The sequence below is a fragment of the Colletotrichum fioriniae genome (assembly GCF_027942845.1).
Source record: "Colletotrichum fioriniae strain IMI 355084 chromosome Unknown scaffold_6, whole genome shotgun sequence".
Lineage (NCBI taxonomy): Eukaryota > Fungi > Ascomycota > Sordariomycetes > Glomerellales > Glomerellaceae > Colletotrichum > Colletotrichum fioriniae.
The window spans coordinates 1,581,660-1,602,386 of record NW_027076842.1 but is presented as its reverse complement, the minus strand read 5'-3'; the positions used below and the strand labels follow the sequence as shown (position 1 = coordinate 1,602,386).

Here is a 20,727-nt window from a genome sequence, read left to right as displayed (position 1 = left end):
ACAGGGACTGAGATCACTTGCAGTTAGAACGAGATGCCGTAGAGCTACTCCCGCGCATGCGAGTTGACTTCTGGATTGACACGAGGGAAAGAAGAGGTTAGTCATCGCTGGGATGATGACTGCGTCGTGAGGGTAGACGAGGACTGCCTGCTAGGAAGGGATGTAAGAATTTGATTCTCGCGAGGATTTCCTCCACCTGGGACACGGCCACGGCACTAAGATCCCGCAGTACCTTACTCACTTTGTGTCTATGTGCCCTGGTTAGCAGCGCCAGCGAAGGAGCTCCCGTGGCTGGTAATTGTCGTAATTTGCATTAGTATAGTTTCTGCACTGGGAAACATTTTTGGGCTTCTTGATGTAAATGCGCGCGGACCCTTTTGAAAGCAAAGTCCGACAAAAGCTGGTGATAAGACCTATGCCTAAGAGCAGGCGAATGGTTGCAGTTCAAAGTGTATATTTCAATGGCTCTTGATCAAGAGTACCCTAGTGGTAAATATGCCAGTGGCTCAAAGCGTCGAGCTTGAGCCCCGCGTATGATGAGGAAGAAGCGTATCAAAAGCATTATCTGCAGTCAAGCAGGGGATAGGACAGCAGTGAGAAAAAACAACAATTAAATCAGACAACTGAACAACCATCCCAGGGAATAGGCATTGCCGCCTTCACATCTTGCCCTTGCCCTTACCGCGAGTCTCCAACATGGGAAACTCCTCTTGCTCCTGCTGAATACCCAGGCCGGAGAAATCGCCGACACCATTCTCTTGTAGACTCAGCCGCAAAGCCAGCTCCAAATCATCGTCTCGTGGCGCAGGGTGGCTGGTGGATCCAGTACTACTGAGCAAGAGAGCCAACTCAAGGTCGTCGTCCCTAGGAGTGGCTTTGCTGGAAGAACCTGCTTTAGCGCCAGCAACAGGCTTGTAAGTTGCGGGGGGAGACATGGAGGGTGTTCTCTTTGTCGTCTTCTTCGCCGGTTTAGACTTGTACTTGATGGCAAACTCAAAATCACTGGAGCTGTTCTTGCGAGGAGACCCCGCCACATCGTCGGTAGCCTCCATCAGAGAAAGTCGGAGAGCTTGCTGGAGCTGCTGTTCGTACTCGTCTTCTTCCTCGACGACCGGAGGCGGGGGTGTAAAGCCAGTAATACTGGGCTCCGGTGTAACTGTGTCCACAGTACTTTCGCTGAAGGACGATACCGTGTCGAAGTTAGCATCGGCGGCAGAACCAGTGTCGCTGGCGCTAGTACGACGCTGCTCCTCGAGTAGGAGTGTTTCCTGAGAGATCATCTCTGCATATTGGAGAGCCTCCTCTTCGGTCAAGTCGCCAAAGGCGCCAACGCCAAATCTGTTGCGTAACCAGGCTTCTTCCTTAACGTCCTGCTCCTCTTCTCGCCGAAGCTCTGCAGTCTCTGCGGCAATATAGCCTGAAACGTTCCCGCCCTGGCGCCTAGTAGCAAGGCGGCCATGAACATCGGCGTGTCGAAGTCGACGTTTACGACCAGGAGGCTGGTGAGTGGCGCTATAGGACCAGTAACGCAGGAAGGCCCCGAAAGATGTAATGCCACGCAACACAGTAGGATCAGGATCGAGGTAGATGGCTCGAGCAGCTGAGTATGTGTCGATCGGAAGCGCGGGGTTCATCGTCATCATGTGACGGGGTACTCGACCGTTGGAACGTCCATTGAGTGTACGGAGAGGCTCGAGCGAAGATGCCAGCGGGTCCCATGCTTGTACCAAGCCATCATTTCCACCGTGTACCAGATATAAAGCCGTCAAGGCCAGGCAACTAATCTCGGGGGACTCCGTTTGAATGATGCGAAGAGGGGAGATGACGGACAGACTGCGCTGCTCGCGACAGTTCCAGACAACAACAGCCCCGTCCTTGGTGCCTACAGCTAGCATACGGGTTCGCCGACCAGGAATTTCTGTCGATGATTCGGCCGTCTGTGGCGTCATTGTAGGAGTGGCAGCAGATCTAGACCCAAATTGCAGAGGATCTTCCGTTAATGTGAGAAGTGCGTGTGACGACAAATCAAGAGCCGACGCAGTGATCTCCGAGCCTGCATAGCTGCCAAGTGACATTGTAGCAACAGCCCATTCATCCATCGAATTGAGCTTTGCCTGAGGCGTTAGCGAGCCGGACGAGATGGGCGTCACATCGCCCTTGACCACAGCCTTGGTAGGCTTCGGCTGCGGCTGAGACTCATGCTTGTAGTCTCCTACCGACCCAAATATTGACTTCTGCACTGGAGAGACTTCCTGCTCAACTGCAGCGGTATCTTCCACATTGTCTGTAGTCTGTCGCGGCGTCTGAGACATGGCTCGGGCATAGCGAGTAACGCTCGGGGGATGTGTCTCTTCAAGCCCGCAATGAATAGAGACAATGACCTCCCCGGCACCGCCAACGTCATCGTTTGCAAAATCAACCTCCAGTCTTCTTCGCATATCCCAGCCTTCACAGACCTTCCGGAAATGTGACGGCTTGTAACGAAGGAATTTTTCGATCTCACGAGCTTCCGCGACGAGTTGTTCTTTACTCAAATTCATCGCATCTGCGGGAGATCGAGGAGAATAAGCACCTCGGAGAGCATGCTTGTCAAACTCATCAGGCCGAGCCTGGCGACGGGAGTCGTCGATGAGTCGCCAGTAGACTGAGCGTCCGGCGAACCATGCGTTCTTGGTGACATCTTCGCCTTTAGATCGCTCCAGACTTGTCTTCGGCACATCGACCAGGTAGAATACCTCTCCCAGGGCATTAAGAGCCACAGCCCAGACGCGCTGGGCAGTCTTGCGCTTCTGGGTATACTGATCGTCGACTTTGATTGAGACGATCGGAACACCAGGGCTGAGCACCCATCGCGCTGTCATCTCACCGTTGGGATGCCGCGGACCACTTCCGTCTCCGTGAAGCGCATACGTCGTGACGATTCCGAGAGTTGAGCCGGTGATGATCCCAACCGTGGAGTGCGTAATGTTGGGTACAGCAGTGGATTTGGCAACCCAAACGGCCGAGATCGCTTCTGATAGTTCGGGGATCTTGGGGATATCGGGGTAGGTGTCGATCACGCCAGTGTCGCTACCAAGATACCGACCATGCATCTCATTGATCGGGCGGTAGTAGGCACGTCCGCCTGGAAAGCCTTCGCCGGAGAGCATGCCATAGGGCTGACTGACATCCATGACATTTGGACAAGCGGCGGGTCCATCGCCGGCACCGTATGGCTCAAGATTGGGAAACACCTCGTCCAGCTGTAGAATAGTGAACGGGTCTCTGAATCCCCATTTTTCCACCTTGCCAATAAAAGAATCACTCAGGGTCGCAGCACCGAGGTCGGCAGTGCCGTGAATAACCCTGGGAGCCTTCTTGACAGTGAAGTCGGCATGAATGTGGGTCACAGCCCAGGGCAGCTTCGAGTTGTAGGTCAAGACAGCGCTTGTCTTCTTGCTGCTTCGGCCAGATGCTCCAATACCGCCAGGCTTTGTACCTGGTTTACCCCTGATGAGGCCCCTCAAAAGACGGGTTCGTAGGAGGTATTCGCTTCGCCACGTCGCAAGAGAAGTCAAGCGAGAAAAGTAGCGGGACTCTGAGCGAACGAATTCGAAAGAGTCATGGTCCAAAGGCCCTGCGCGACTCTGCTCGCCAGATTTTGTAGCCAGACTATCGTGACCCGGGAAGAATCGCAAAAAGGCCATTCGCCACGCATGGGGCGTCGTAACAAGGGAGTAGAAACGCTTCGATACCAGAGCTATCGCCGAATGCGAATCGGGATGTAGGTGAGATAGAACATGAGTCAACAGCTCTGCAGCCATAGCGTTAGCGGGTTTTCAAGTGTATTTACTTTGTCTTGTCTTGCATACCATTTGGAAAGTCTGTCAACTGCACGCCATCGGGTCGATTACCAGATCGCTTGATGACCTTGAAGCCCAAAGCTTGACGAGGAGTCGACGGGGTTTGCGCATTTTCGTAATCAATCACTCGCTGACCAGCGACGGCTGAATGACTATCAACAGAAGCTGAATCGTCAACGCTCAGCCGGCGAAGCTTCTCGTCGAGCTGGGTGGCGCTGACAGCGGCGAATGAGTCACGGCGCCCTCCATCTGGTACAGATCTTGGAGATGCACTGCCTGTGTCTTCGCGGCGAAGGACAGCGACGCCGTTGGGCTGCTGGCGCGAACAAAAGCCATGCTGGACTGAGGTAGTGGTGTCCGAGGGGTTATCTTGTTGATGTTGCGTTTCTGAAGACTCTGTCGGCCAATGTTGCATAAAGCCGTGGAACGGGAGGTCGTGGGCAAGTGGCGGGCGACTGTGCAAGGACAATGTGCACAGTCTTGGGAGATGAAGCTGCTATGTTCGAGAGAACAGATTGGCGCGAAATGCGGGAGGATTGCGAATCGATTGCGGCTTGAGGATGTGATAACGTGTCTAATTCGTGTAGGGTGCTTAAGTGAAGCTTTGCGTGGTCGCGTTTCGTGACGAAATGACCTACCGTCCCGGGAGATTGCGGGCGATGGAACATCCCCGGGCCGGTGCTTATCAGTGGCGGGGTGTAGCGGTTTTTCTTATCAGAATCACTTCAATGCCGTCATCAACACCATCACCAAAACGTTTTGTTAGTTAGGTCCACTTGAACATATCACACGAGCAGTAAACCACTCATTGGTTGACATTCCTGGCTAATCGATTACACATGTGCCATCATGTCACAAAAGTATTCGCTACTGCTACAACCTCACTTCGGTGCAGTAACCGCCGTGTGCCTGGAATGGCTTTCTGCGCTAATTGGCCTCATTGACTCAACCAAAAGGGAACCTGACCCTACAGAACGGATCTCACTGTTGACATTTAGCAACGAGGAACGCCGCAGGTGCATTTACTCTTACAATACCGAGTCGAATGCAGTCCAGGCATGGACCAAAAGTTGGACATCGCCAATGCAGTGATGAGGGCGAACGGCAAAAACAGAAGATGCGGCCAGTGTGGATTGAACACACGACCTTCAGATTAAGTGATTGAAGTTAACTTCAGTCTGACGCTCTCCCAACTGAGCTATGTCCGCCACGATCTTCGAATTGCGATGCCAAATTGACTGGTAGAAGCGGACTAAGGCTCCATTGTGAGTGGGGAGTAATCTCGGAGTCCTGAGTTGATCTCCTGGAGTGGGTCCTCGAGAGTTTGCCATTCCAAACATTGGGCAGAACAAAGAGATGGCGGTGGTCAACTGTGCCTGAGGGGAACAGATAATCCAGGAAACGCTCGGCAGGTGGCATCTATCAAGAGGGCGAATGACAGGAAAGAAGGGGCAACTGGGGCGGCTTGATGTTGTCTCGTCAGTCAGCTGCTCTTTCTCAGCTGGCTGTCTTGGTTTCTTTTCTTTTCAACTCCCGACCCCTTCAGCACCCCCAAATTTTCCAAGAAGAATTGATGCGCGAATGCGGCAGGTTTGACAGGTTTGACAGTTTGCTTGACATGCCGAGACAAGGGACAACAACGGCTGACAACAATCTGACAGATTATTGTCGACAAGTTCGCAGCCGACGAGTCCACGCTAGCGGCGTCAGTCAGGGCCCGCCGCATTGGTAAGGATGGCAGTTAATATCGGCCTCATCCTGCTGACTTGCTCTCGTTTGTCCTGGTCCACCTCAGCAATCGGGCCCTCTTCTTCTTGAAACAATTTCAACTTTACGATATTGCTCGACGGTTCGACCGAATTTCTTTTCGAGGTCCCTGTCCGTATGGGAAGGTACTATTAGACAACAGCGTCGAGCCTCTGTCCCCGAAGTGCAAATCAACCACGGCACCACCAAGCGGCCGACGGTCAGCCTGAACCGTGACAGCCACCGACCACAGCCGCCCAAGGTGGTATCATGAACTTCCGGGAAGCCCCCAAAGACGGACCTGTTCCGATCCCAGTACCTCGGTTCGGCCTCGTGTTTTCTCAAAAACTCCAGAGCGGCCTCCGAAGACCCCTTTTTGCATTCCCGCCAGCCGCGGCACCACAGAGTCAACTCCCAGTGACTCGATTCCCAAGCTCAAAGGAGACGTTTTTGCACCGCCATCACGGCATCGCCTACCATCACCATCTCAACAAGAAGAAGCACAGACGTCTTACATCCCCCAGCTCCCCAAATCTTGGACACCGACTCATCATGCTGCCGCAATTCCGCACAACATGAGTCGCGCGGCCAAGGCAGAGCAATCTGGCAATCTCAGCCCAGTTACCAACACACATGGTCCCCGGGGCTGGGCCGCGTAACGGTGCCATGAGACCATGGCAGTCCCCTCCCATTTCCCCTTCTCTCTTTCGCACCCCCCTTGGTCCTTGGGCCCTGGCACCTCCAAAACTCCATCCTCGGTGAAGCCCTATGAAGAATGAGTGGAACACTGGAAACCCTCCCCTGGAACTTGTGCGTTCGGATGTCAAGGGTCCTCTTCCCACACTCTCCCGTGCTCTCGATTCTCGCAGGTTACTTGTTACTCCATTCAGGAGGGCGAACACCGGCAAATCCCATCGGTGCGGTCCAGTTCCTTCTTTCGCGCTTCAGCCGTCGCTATAATAATATCCCATGTGCGGCACAGCAGAGACTTACTCAAACCTACCGGGCTGTTCGATACGACAGATACCTGCTATGCCTCGGCGACTTCATCCATCCAAACCCAGGGGTGTCAAGCGGCTCAAGCTCTCTCTCGATCATCAGATCATGGCATCTGAGCCAGTTTCTTCGGCCGCCGAGTCAGGACTCGTCACTGTTTCCCTCGATTACCAGATTTTCTTGATGATCTCTCATCTATCACAAAGACCGTGCACTGTAGCGCACTGACGGTCAATTGAGCACACACCAAAGATTAAGAATTCCCGACTTCCGGGGGCCGGCCCCGAACCAAGAGTCGAACATCCCCCACCGCATGGGTGCCCAGAACAACATCCAGGATCCTAGGGTATCCATACAGATATCCACCTCCCAAGCCCACTTCATTCAAAAACGGCCGAGTCAAATCTGTAAGAGAAAGGAGCCACCTGTGACGTAGGTCTCCGCACAGTCGCCCATTCCCTTGGGCCGCGCTTGGACGGAGAACAGAGCACAGAAAGGCAATTCTTTCGGGGCCAAGAGAGCGTCTCCATTATATCTGCGGATGCGGATATGGATCCCACTGTGAAGTTGTGAACAACACAGGGCCCCATATCACATAACGCGATATTGACAGCTACCTAATCACACTCCGCGCTCCTCGCATAACAAGCCCTGGCCTCGACTCGCTCGGAAAGGCTGAACAATCACCATGGGCAGAAAACTTCAACACAATAAAAATGGGTAATGAGAGCATTCCTCGGCGTTGTCGGCACACAGATTCACACACACATACACGGAATTACACATCTAGTCAATGACTACGGATATTATACGGTACGGGCCAGAACGGACGGGGGGCCCAGTCTTGCCCGTTGATGTTTCCTTTTCCCTTCCAGGTCTAGCGTTGTAGAGCCAACGTTGAACGGGGCCCTGTCAAAACGGCTGTCAAAAAGTCAAAATAAAAGTCATCTAAGAAACTTCCCGATACGCCCAGAGGACTGCAGTCTGCGACTCCTGCGACTCCTTGACCCAGGATTCAGGGCCCCCTCTCCTGGGTTGTCCCTGATGAGAAAGTCTCATGAGGAAGGGATCACGAACCAGGGCTAACTGAACTTACCGTCCTTTCTAGGAAACAATTTTGGCATGGCGCGGGCAAAGTGATGTGCCAAGCCGATTTAACAAGCAAAAAGACATAGACCATGAACGTGAACTATCACCACCAATTAATTCCTTGCAAAGCTGCCTAGATTCATTCTAGGACAGGCATTCGAGATGAGTTGTCTCCCGCCGATGCCGTCGTCCATCCTGTTTCTTCACGTCTTGGGTATCTGCCACGGCCACCGCAGCATTCCGTCTTCCCGCGGTCCAGGTCTCTAGAGAGCGCATCCAAGTCCTGAACCTAACCCTTGACTTAACAGGAAGTTAGGAACTCATCTGAAGTCTCCTTGCTAGATTTCTCGCTCAGGCTCCAGGGGCTTCGTCCGAAGTGGACCCCAGGTCAACTCTTCATACGAATCACTGCCAGTCTGCAAGTGCACAGAGTTACAACGGGGCCAAAAACTGTGCAAGGAGACAAAACTCGCCATGTTGATCAGCAGTTGACAACACCCTATTCAGCCTTCAAAATATAGGATACAACGACCTCACGCCAGTGTCCCTAGCGAAAGAACGATTTTCCATTTCTCACAACCCGACCCCCCGGTCCGGCGCCGCGGGCCCTCCCGCTCGCCTCTCAACGCCCATCCAAACTTCCCTGGGAGGAACCCCGTTGCGAGTTTCAACACCCCCAATGTCCGCCGTCCGGCCGGTCCAATCGACAATGGTGCCCAACGTACGAGCTCCATTGAACCCGAAAAAATCAGAGAGAACACTGGGGAATCATGTTCTTCATCACACCGGCACGCAGGGAAGAGAAACAAGAATCTGACCCCGACAGACCCAACTTCGCCCTTGATCGCCAATTCACACCCCAGGTCGCATATGTATAGTCGTACGCAACAGGTGACGGCGCGGGACATCACAGCCCCCTCTCATAGGGAGACAACATGAGCATGGTTTCTGCAATCAGAGGCTCGGAGCAGAGTCTCCCATCTGCATCCTAGTCACCTAGTGACATTGCTATGCACGGATACAGCGCGTCAATAACGTCTCTCTGCTCGGTTCTATTTCCATAACCCCTGGCCGTAATTCAACGCGTCTACCGGGAAAGCCACGCGCTGCGAGTACCGCACTGGCCGTCGGTCGTCGCCGTCTTCGTCCTCGTCTGCATATGTACACCACGTTTACGTATAGTTGTCGTCGTCGATTGTTGACATACCACCATAGGTGGAGAGGGTCCTTTTCCCGTTTGAAAAGACGGAGACAAGACGATGCGTTCGCAACCACCCCACCAAAGACGTTGGAAATGAGCCACCTCTACCGCGGCTCTACGGCGCATCTCCCGACGTGGACAGTGCCAAACCCCATCCAACACCCCCGAACTCATGTCCCATTTGGGTCCTCGCAGGACTCCTCAACCGCCGCTGACCTGCCCTCTTGGGTAGAAGCCGTGGAACAACCCCCCGGCCCCCGAACCACAGCGCTCTTGGCACAGAAATACAGAAAAAGCACTACAGAAAGGGCCAGCTATCATGAAACGGGACATCTTTACTAAAGCGGTGGAACAAGCCCCCGAGGTAACGGGGGGGTGTTGAACCCAAGCCCCGACAGCACGCAACTCTCATTGGCCCTCGACTACCCTGAACGGTGAACCTGACTACGGAACACAAGCCGTCGTTGCCTCGTTGGTGGGTGATGACTACCCCGTTCGGCGTTGCCAGCCCGTGTCGAATTCCGCGTTCCTCCCATTGGCGCGCTCTCTGTGCTCTTGTCCATGGAGTTCGTCTGAAACTCGTAAAATCTCATTACAGCGTGGACCAACGAGACGACGTTCGGATATTCTTCGCAAGATTCGCACGTGTACACGTCTTTGTGTGTCGTCCAAGGCATCCCTCTATGAGTCTGCCCATTGCCGCCTGGGCAGAAAAGTCTACCTTACAACCTGCGGACGGAGCACGGAGTACCAAGACGCCAAGTCAACGAATCTTCGGACACAATGCCGATGGGGGGGGATGAGGGGGGAACAAACCCCAGGCTATCGGTGTTTAGATATGCTGTTGCAAAGTAAATCGGCCCTTTGCAGGGACAAGCGCATGTCGAATTTCGAACAACACTATCCGCATGCCTGTCCCCCTCGGTACTTTGACATAGGTAACTTGTTAAGTGATCGATCAGGTACGTTCGGATGATCTTCGCGGCAGTTGTATACGCAGTATGGTAGGTGCTGAACTCTGCGAATGCCTTCATTACCAGCTCGTGATGAGGGATCTCAAGTATCCTTTGTGCGTCAGTGGAAACGACTGCGGATATCGTGTATGAAGCTTCTGTTCAACACACAGAGCACTATTATTATGACTGCTTCCTTTGAGCTGTCGACAAGACAATTCTGTGGACAAACTTTGGTCTCCAAATCTTTACTATCTTGTCACGGCTATAGAGTTGATGCTCAGATTGAATGTTGAAAGTTGGCTTGCCCAACCCAAGAACGATCTACTCCCTGTCATTTCTGTTTCGTATGTGCCTTAATCAAAGCTATACGGCATCAAGATACGTTGAGAAGGGCCTACGGGCTATAGCCTAGGTAGATAGCTAGTTCGCGCGTATGGACCTCGATAAGAAAGGGTGTCCGCAATCATCAAACCCCAGTCACGATGGTGAGCATACCTGGCGAAATGTCACCATCGTGTTCCAGGTTCTTCAACACCGATCACCTGCCTTTGCGCGAGCGAGCATCCCGATTTGGGACTAAAATTCAACATGCAACTTTGCAAATTGTGTCGTCGTCAGCGCCGAAAGTGACAGCAGCAGTGTGTGGTGGTGCACGAGCAGCAATCACCATATCACGAGATGGCAGATGGCCTGCCTCGTTCTCCCCAGAGTGAACCGCACTGACAACTTTGTCAACGGCAATTTCGCTGGCCAAGAGAAAGCCGATTGCGAAGTCTGCGCCCCCGGTCTTCTCGTCGAAGCGGTCAACTGAACGATGTCCAGGGCCGAAAAAAGTCCAAGATTGCCCTTTCCCCCCAAACGCCCGTTTCACTGTCAATAGTAATCCACAATCTTCCGATCAGTCCGCCGTTGACTGTAAACTTTCCCAACGTGGCCGAGATCCGAACACCTCAGGGGATATCACATCGTATCCGCCGAATATTGACCGTGTACAGAGTGCGGAGTAGATTTATCTGGTATCGTGAGGTGGGCGAAGTATAAAGGGGACTCACTCAGGAGACAAAGCCCCCTTGCCAAGACCATGGGAGTCTATCAAGTCTTCGATATCAATTAGCCCCTAGAACACAACAATAGTCACGATAGCTAGCTTGACTTACACCTTGCGACGGTTGCTATCAGAGACAACCACAACTCTAATAGAGTTACGGCGCGGAAACTCTAAGCACAACTGCCAAGACCCTTGTGAGCCACGCAGTCGTTAACATGCGTCTGGTGAGCTGCCACGCCGTCTCTGAGTTCAAGCCTTGCGAACCTCCCCCGGAGCAGCAAGGATACCAAAAACTTTCCTCAACGTCGAACCGGACCAAAATTCGGGTCCGGATTCGCGGGGGTGGCGGGCGCCAACGTCTGCGAGCCGATTTACCACTGTCCCAGCGACGATGACAATCTAACACGGCCCCCAAAGAAACAGCAGATTAGAAATACAAAGCTTCCGAACTGGCTTTCACACAGCAGTGGCCACGGTAATGATCGCCAACAAGGAAACAGGAAGGGGTGGATATTGGTACCTTACTGTGCAGTTTTGCCATTTGCGGGCAGCCCTTCTGTGACCAGACGGCGTTGACCTACAAGTCGGGAAAGTCACGCGAACCGGGCCGGCACAAGGACAAGGGCCCCGGGGACGACCTACATTCAAAACCCGGCAAGCGGAATACCCGCCGTGCCGCTCATCTTTTCTGTCTTTCTTTTTCTGCCCACACCCCGACCTTGGTAGCTGGCAAACAATGAGAAATCGACAGGAAACCAACTGGTGGCGAAATTCCAATGCTACCATACTGTGTAGCAGAGTCAGAAGTTAAATTCCACAGCGGTTCATCGTGTCGGACCCCGCAGAGGAAGGGAGAGGGGCCCGAGGGGAAAATGAGTAGAGATGACGCTTCGTCTCGGCCCGTTCGACAGGGACCGGGTAGGCTGAGAATTCGAGAAGACGCGGTGATCAGACGAAACCCGTGCAACAAGTTCAACAACACGGCTGAAGAATGTACAGATAGTCTTCACCAGAAGAGACGCCCTTGTGTATGGCGCTGTGAAGATGGAGTATTCATACATACGCCACAGATGGAGTTTGCGGAAATTGTCACTGGCTTGCAACCTTCCGCGTCTGTCAGCGCAATGAACTCATGGCAGAGGCGTAGAAGACAAGGCGAGAGTACTTTCCAGGCAGACCTGATACGCAGCCGGCAGGTCACAGGAGACGCTCAAAGAAGCATTCATTGACTTGTGATTTGGAAGGTCTGATGGAGCCAAATCGACACGCCCAAGCCCATCGCAGCCACGCAGAGGACGTCATCAATGCAACGAAGCGGTATCCCAAAGTGGAGGAGGTATGGGGAGGTCTCATGACGGACGCCCCCGACGCCAATCACTACCGAACTCGAGCCGCCGCACCGAAACCGTTGAGAGCGGCGCACCGTCTGCTTGGGAATATGGATTGACATGTGGCGTACACAGTAGATTGAGGTGGTGAGGTGTTCCGGAAATAACAGCGGGCGGGCGCGAAGGCGCCGCAGATTTGCAAGATCTGTTCATGCCAGGCACTCGGAGCGGCTAACGAGACTGGCGGCTCGGGGAGCTGTCGATACGCCGGCGACCTGGTTCGGCGTATCCGTAGTCTGCGACCCTGAAACGCAGGAGGCGACGACGTTTTTGCCCCGCCAAGGTTGCAAGGCTGTAGTTGTTGTTGTTGTTGTTGTCGATACGTTCCATCTATCCCGTGGCATTTGGAATGAAGGGGTTAGCTACCTGTGAGATTATAGGGTTCGGCCTGGGTCTCCAAAATTGGTCGGGTTGAACAGTTGGTATGACTTTCTCAAACCGCAGGTCTAGATCAACATTCTTTGTTAATTTTGCCGTTCCATGCACCTATTGGCCCCCCTTGAAATGAGCTGAGCTGAGCTTGACAACAACAAGTTTGCAGCTGACTGAAGGATCATCTCCAAATCGAGGTGTTGGTTGTGGTAATAAAACCACAAAACACAAAGCCTCTCACGTAAAGGAGCCAATTGGGCAATTCGGAGGAGGTTGAGGTGGATCTGCTCTGCAAGTCCGGGCACGCGTATTGAAACCTATCGAGGATGAAGCTGCCTCTTTGGGGTCAACTCCCTCTGATGCCCTGGTTGTAAGAATCCTTCGTCCAAGGTAGTTGAACTCCCAAGACAGTGGTTGAGCCGCTGATTGGCTTCGGACAGGCGGTCAGAGAGGAAACAGATCTTCTCTCCTTCGTTTTAGAGAGTTTGTGAAGCCACCGAAAGCACCCATTGGCAGACCTGAGAGATGAGATTGGAAGAGACCCAGAGAGCGAACAAAGTCTTTGCCGCCCACACCATCAATCACTTGGCTAGGGTCTCCCGACCCTCTGGCTCATCTGCCCTGGGTTGAACCCGGCACAATGACAACGTCAACTCCGTAGGCAGGATGCATTTCAATACCAATCATTATGAGTTCAAGTACATTCGATGTGTGTTTTTAGGATGCCCAAGACGCGCTCCGTAAATAGAGAAAAGGGTCCGATGGGTAATCAACACATGGGAGCGTCGATCCAAGCACAATCTTTCCGTAGCGCCACTCAAACCCGCACATTTCATTAGTCGGCGGGTATGATCTGCCACCAAAGAGGCTCCATTTGGTGCGACCGAGGTGCCGGTCTATTACTTGGCCCTCAAGACCCTTCCTGTTAGAGCAAGGACGAAGGAGACGGAGTCCATGAAGTCCGAACCGATTCGAACAGCCTCCAACAGCAATCAACAAAGAGGGGTAGCGGCCGCTTTGCAGAACAATAGAAAAATCTTCCTGGTCAATACATGAGCGAGCATGCACACGAAAGGGTCGAGGAGACGTAGCCGCTGCAAGTCATTCGAGTCGTGCGTGACATGACGACACAGAGTCGAGCTGTTTGAGTCCTCTGTCTGGTTCCTCTGGTAGAGCTGTCGAGGGCTGTCCTTCCGCGGGCCCCGCACCATGCAGAGAAAACCGTTTCCAGTAAAGCTCGGAGCCGGAATTGAGGCCAGTTGCATCGATGCTGTCCACGGGTGGTATTCGAGCGGGGCTCAGGGAACTTCTTGAGAGCTTGGGACCGCTAACTCTAAGAGGGTCGTCCCTCGGCTGGCAGAACTACGATAGCATTGCTGAAGACTTCATCGACCCGACTGGCCAGATGGGCGTATTGTCTTTGGAGGGTATCACCGCCGTGATCGCCAACTCCGGCGGGCGGCGGGTCATATGCGGCTGCTATGCGGTTGGTTCTAACAGTCACTGCTCGTTGGCCAGAACGATCCCACGTTGCTCCTATTTACCCTGAGTCGGGGGCTGGTTGATGCACATGACGAAAACACCTGTCTGTACCTAATCCAAGGAAGGTCTTTACAGAGTCCTGGTCGTCTGCAACGATGTTTGCACCAATAGTTGCCCGCCTGCAGCGCCGGCGATACGCCTGATTGGATACAGGCAGGTTGGCGGCAGCTCGTCCACCAGAACGTGTCATCTCTCACTTGCCACTGAAAGGCGTTGTTGCAGCCGGTCTGCATCTTGAGTTTTGACTTTTGCCTCGCAGTCCGCATTGGGAACAGGGGCAATAGCTTGTATTCCCGTGTCATGGAGCCTTTGCCCCTTTGTCTGGCAAAGGCGGAACTTGAAAGTTATGGCTCGTAACCTGTCAGTTGCCGTCGGCCGAGTGGGCATGCTTGAATCGTCCGCCGAGGCGATGGCCGGGTCTGGGCTAGGTAAGCTCGTGGATGAGATCCATCGCAAACGCCCCAAGCCCCAATGTGCCTTTTGATGAGGCAGCCATCTCAAAGTTGGACCCGGCCGCGTGGGTAGAAGAGGGAGGCCGTCTTCGGTTCGCGTGTCGAAGCAAAGTAAATCGGGTGGTGTGGCGTCAGGGTTCCGTCAAATCGTTTACGGCCGATTCAGCCATATCTCCAAGCGAGAATCCCGCCCCCGCAGCGCGGACCCAGAACAACCATAGGGTGAATTGCCCGCCTCCCCGAGGCCGGCCCAGGAGGAGTGCCAACAGTGGGTGTCACCGGCATGCAGCTTGTGGTGTTCCGGACCTGCGATGCGGTGCACCGCTGTGCAGCTGCGGGGTGGCATGATTCTTCTATAGTTATGTAGTGTCAGGCAAGTGGGTGAGTGCCTGGCTGGCCCAGAAATACTCCCGTCTGCCTTTGGCCGGGTCGCTGCATTGTAGACACCGGCTGTCCCTGGGTTACCATGTATGTGGTGTAAGTTCGAGGCAAGTTGTACGGTGATCGGTCCATGTAGTGGTAGCTGCACCCGTGTCTGATGCGTCAATACTCGTGTTTGCGCGGCGCCGAGACCCTAGGTTGACGTCGACAGCGACTTTGACATTCGACGTTGACACTGTCCGCCGTCCTGAGGGCAGTGACACAAAGATGAGTCGACATATGGATACGTCGTTCAACGTGCGCATGTCAATAAGCAAAAGATGGCGTAGAAGCACGCATGGAACATTGTCGTTTCGGTGCAAGAGACCAATGAGGGGTGGAGAGAAACCCATTGCCCCTTCGCCCGAGATGGTACGTGTGAAAGCAAAGAAGTGTCCTGTGTAGCCGTCCGCGGTGGACGTGTGTCTATATTCGTAGTTTTCCACGATTAGGTATCCGCAGTTGGGGGCTGGAATAGAATACAGCAAAGGCATCCGTACTCCGTATTCAAGCATGTATCCGTAGGTAGGCATCGGTCAGAGCGGCCCAAATAGGGCCTGTTGCGGTTGGCAAAGACAATCTGGCAGGCCTGGCAGGACTGGCGTCTTTTTGGTTGCTAAGACTTTGCGGGCGGTGATGTCTGACCGCCTCGTGCATTGGCATTGATTGATCGAGCTGTGCCGTTCGCTGCTTTCGTCTCTCGCGGGCGATTATCCCAACAAGCTGGTTCGGCTTTGGCGATTCCCTGTTTGCCTTGGACCAGATCCTTGGGGACACATTGAAGGGGGCGGGAGACCTTGGTGAGAAAGAGGCAGAGATCCAGAGAAGGCCTCTCTGCGCATTAGACAACTAAGCGCCCGTGCCAATGCTTCTCGAACAAAAAAAAAAGCATTGTCGTGACCGCTGGGCTGGGATTGAAGAGGGTACTGTGTAATGTGTATCCTTGAGACAAACCATGACCAGATATGATTGCGGCCGTAAGATGAAAGTGGGGGAGAAGAGCAGGCCATGTTATTATTCGCGTGGATGCAGCCCAAAAGAGAAGGCCTTTCGAGGAGTTGGAGGCTGGAAGCTTGGAAGTCGAAAGGAGTTTGGGATTTGACGGGAGCATCAGGCTAGACGACCGGGCTGGAAGCGTACGATACTCAAGCTCTGAGAGGCAACACGGCAGGGGCCCGGCTGTGATTCATCAATTCAACCGTTCGTGGCTCCTTCTGCCTTGCTTGTTGTTGCTGGTGGTTCCTTCCAACGCTGGCAATTGCCAATGTTCTGCTCTTGCTCTTTCTCTTGCGCCTGCTCTCGCACTCTGGCTCCTGCCCCATACATCGTGAGGTGGGTAGGCCCAGTAAGCCGGGGCATCTGGCGAGGAAGCGACAGAGGGTTTCGGGAAGTCGGTCCTTCCAGCGCTGTTTCCACGGGCTTGGACTCAGGCCTTATGCAGCAGGTACCTCGGGTACCCAGAGTACCCAGGTACACCTTGTACGGATACCTCTTACCTAAGGTAGATGGACAGGGTCGGTCCAGATCGCTCCTTACATAATCCCGCGACCGCTCATGTTTGGTTTGTGCTGGAGAAGACGGGATGAAAAGTGCAGTGCGCTTGCCTCGCCCCGGTGCTTGGGCTCTGAATCTTTTGATGGGGCCCATGGGAAATCTCGAGTTCGTCTCTCATTGCGTCTCCGCAAAGCGCCTAGGCCTCGATGCGCCCAGAGAGCCGTGTCCCGTATCCCCCGACGAATCTCATGAGAGTGAGATACAGTATGAGCAGTGTTACTCCGTAGTAAATGACACTGGAGTCAATTAGATAGGCCCAAAACACACACGCACACACGCTGGGAGCTTTGGAAAAGAAGTGGTCCATCCATACCGAATCCCAGGCCCCCGTTCAATCCCTGTCCTATCTGCCCAAACGTGAAATCCACACCAGCCCGTCCAAGGGATCCAACAGTGCAAATCCCCCGTTCCGGCGCCGAGAAAACCCAACCTAAAAGACCAACGCATAAGAAACTGGCTAGTGCAGGGCACCCAGATACGTGGGACAGTCTATCGAGTATCCGTACAGTGGGCAAACGGGGTTTATTACGGATACCTCGAGTGCTCAGAGACAGTCTGACAGAAAAACCAACTGTGGGCGAGAGTGAGACAGACAAGACAGCATTGCAAGAAAGAATAAGCAAACAATCCCAACCGCTAGAAGAAGAATAGGGACGCAACCTGAAATGGGCTTTGCCATGAGCAAGGGGAAAACTCATCTCTGTCCTGCGGGCTCATGAGACCGCCCGCTCGTTGGGACACCACACACACATACTCGATACAGGTACACACCCCAGATCGACTCATATCTGACACGTGCTGACAACGAGGAAGTAAAGGAGCGGTAAAGGGGATACTCCGTACATCTGACGAACAAACACGAGGGCCGAACAGCAGGCAGGTTTGTGGCTTGCCGGGGCTTTTTGGCAACATGGATTCGCGAATCCTTCCTGTTGGTAACGGAAGTTCAATCCCTCTCTCTCTCTTCCTTTTCTCACCTAACCCTTACCTTGCTGCTTCGCCTCACCATTGCTGCCAACCTATCCTTCTCCTCGGGATTGTGGAACGTGAATTTTCCCCTTTGACGGGTTTTTCTTGATCCTGGGGGTGGTCTCGGGGGTGAAGTACTGGGATCGTCGTCGGTTTATGGACGGGAATACCGTCCGCACGGGGGTTCACTTGGGAGTGGAATGGGGCGAGGGGGCGACGAGGGGGAGGCCTAACGGTTTGGAAGTCACATCGCGGCGCAAGTGAACCTCACCAATAACCTAGTAAGAGATTTCGTTTGGGTGGAAGATGGGGCCATGTTGTGAAGTCTGGACTCTGAATTTCTGAGGAGAACTTGCCCTGATCAGCAAGGGATGGAGCCTCGGATGATAGACGGAGCAAATGCTTAGGTACCTAGTCCAGAAGCAAACGGTCTTATTGCAAAGTATGTATTCTTAGCAATTCTTCTCTCCAAAATCTCCCAGATGCTCAAATGCAGCCTTTGGCGCGCGTAATGAGGGGAGAGCAGGAAGACGGAAATGATGATAAGGTACGATAGATGCACATTAAATGAGTAAGGTGCAAACACCCGCATGTAGCATCTCCTCGAAAAAGAGGCGTGTCTACATACTCTGCGCACCTAAACGTTTGATCGCTGGACTACGCGCTTGCCCTCCCCCCTTCCTCACGATACCTACCTAAATGCATGTACGAACAGGTACGGAGAACGGTGTGTTCCTCTTTGGGGGCGTTAGGTCCGACATCTCGTTCCATTGGCCTGGCTCCCAAAATGAAAGAGGGGGGGGGGGGGCAGAGGGACGTAGCTTAGAGGTTGGATTTCCGACGAGGCGAGGTGCCGTGATGCCTTACTTTACTTTAATCCTTCCCCCCCCTCCTTCCCCTTGGTCTCCGATGAAGTGTCCAATCCCATTGCTTGATTGATCTTTGCGGATTACTCTTTCCAGCTTAGGGAGGAGTCGGGACCCAAGCCACGCGAGGCCTGTCGGGCTGTGGCTCACTTCTGGTTTCTTACGCAGGTTTTCTCGTCAGATGGTAAACATGGGGTTTTGCATTTACTACTCGGGTGTCGTTGCTAGTTTATTGCGTGGACGGATATTATCAGCCCAGGCCAGACTCAACCAGGGGAAATCAGATGTCTCGAAAAGCTCGGATGGACAACGAAAGAAAGTGGAGGTTCCTCGGTTCATTCAATGAACAACCAACCCATACGCTTTTTCTTCCCTTTTGGTTTGGTTACCGTGTGGGTTTTCCCGTATCTTCCTGCGGCCTGCATCTTATATCGCATCGGTCAAACACACCCCATAACGGAGTGGAGGACGTTGCCGTACCCGGTACCGTACCTCTCTCTACGTACGGATACCTCGTTTCTAAGATTCGAGAACCACAGGAACCACAGCATGGAGATGAGCCGAGGAACGGGGCGCCGGGGAAAGCGTCCTCTTGCATCTACGGAGTACCTTACTGCGTATCTGGGCTAGCCCGCCCAGAAAGATTGCACTTATATCCGCGACCCGGTGCGGGAAGGTAAAAAAGAAGGGAAAAGGGAGGCCCGTCCGACTAAACCATTTCGGGTCCGGCTTGCTATCAAAAGATGGCGGGCCCCCCGTCCGTCCCGTTCGAACGATAGGTATCCGTACCTTAGGTACGGAGTAAGTGGTGCACAACATACCGCAGGTTCAAGGGACTAGGACTAATAAGGTGGTCGGTGATACTCCGTACCAATCGTAGCTGTCTGGTTTCTTTTTTTCTCTTCTTTTCTTTTTTCCTTATCCCCTTTTTCTCTGATTGCACCGAGTCGATCTAGATTTCGCAGCCCGCAAATGAGATATCTCAAATGGTAGTGTACGGTACGGAGTACCAAGCATCGCTTACGTCTGTGAGGTGTCAGCCAATTGACGAACCCGTTTCGGCGTTTTTTCTTTCTGATCCGAGGTTCTGGTTGCCGGCTTTTTCTTCAACACCAGCTTTCTGGTTCCCAACCCAACAAACACACAAACCCCCGTTCTTCCCATTCCTGTCTCCTGTATCCCGTACGCCCGTTCTTTTCCTCAAGCTCCTTGGCCTTTTACCGCCCTTTCCCGTCATCAGCGAGACAGGGGGGAAACGACACAGGTCCGGCAGCGGCTGGAATGCTAAGAGCCTAAGAAGGGATGTGGACGGGAAGGCTGAAAACTAATAACCTAGCCACAAAGTTGGTTGAGGGGGGTTCTCTCAAAGTTTTAATTACAAACGAACAATCCCATATCCCTATTCGCAGGTCTGGGCTATAGTAATCCAGGGCTTAGTTGGCTTGGTAGGGTACTTTTGCATCAGCCACAGAAAAGCTGTCTACTCAGTCATCCATAGTACGCCTTCGTGCTCTAAGGTACTCAGATGTGGGAAGAAGAACGCTACGGAACGCCTGGATATGAGCATGGCGCGCGCCATCTTTCTAGGCAAGCTAGGCTAGCTGATCGCTTACCGCCCCTTCTCAAGGTCTCTTTCGACCTGCACAGCTGGGCGACCAACAACCATGACCTGGGGGCGTGGGCTGGCTTTAGTCGGAGAGACTCTGAGGACGCATGTTATTATAGCCTGTGCCTATGCCGAGCCTCTCTCCCTCCAAAAGTTAGCGTTAGCGCACCCGACGATACGGGACTTGTGATGGTGGGTGTTTTGTTTGTATGAGGCGTACGCCGTAAAGGTGTTTTTTTTTTGTGTTTCTTCTCCGCGGATGCAACGAGGTGTCTTCGAGAGTCGTTATCCTTCAGGCTTCAGAAGTCTTACTCCCTGTGTGTGCCTGTGTTGTCTCTGAGCCTCGCATGCAATGCAATCAGCAGGTTCCAGACTCTGCACATCTTGCTTCCTGCTGCTGCAAGTTCGCAGAGGCAAAATGTATGTACGATGAGAAGGGGGGGGGGGTCTTAGCTAAGACGTGTATCACGGATGTCAGACTCAGGAACGAACACACCTTCAAGAGTTTGGGTTCCTCGGCTCCTAGGGAGGGAGAGAAAGACAAAGAGAGGCTTTGCATGGGATTGGACAAGGGAGACTACCCTCCTCCCCCCCCTCGTCTCCGATGGGCTAAGCTCCGGACATATTCCAGAGCCAGCTCCGTGCGAATCCCCGGGGCCTGAAGACCCACCTTTAGCAAT

The 20,727-nt window shown here is 53.4% G+C and overlaps 1 protein-coding gene and 1 non-coding gene across 2 annotated transcripts; both read right to left on the bottom strand.

The window, feature by feature from the left end:
- Positions 1 to 659: 659 nt before the first annotated feature.
- On the bottom strand, positions 660 to 4,257 carry N0V96_005855 (uncharacterized protein; the record flags this gene model as incomplete). The annotated part of the gene is made up of 2 exons (XM_065757511.1): positions 660 to 3,739; positions 3,852 to 4,257. 2 exons carry the CDS (start codon positions 4,255 to 4,257, stop codon positions 660 to 662), a joined length of 3,486 nt encoding a protein of 1,161 aa, XP_065613854.1.
- A 703-nt stretch (positions 4,258 to 4,960) lies between these two features.
- N0V96_005854 lies at positions 4,961 to 5,050 on the bottom strand. Its single transcript has one exon. It is a non-coding gene; the product is annotated as a tRNA-Phe (tRNA).
- Positions 5,051 to 20,727: the final 15,677 nt, after the last annotated feature.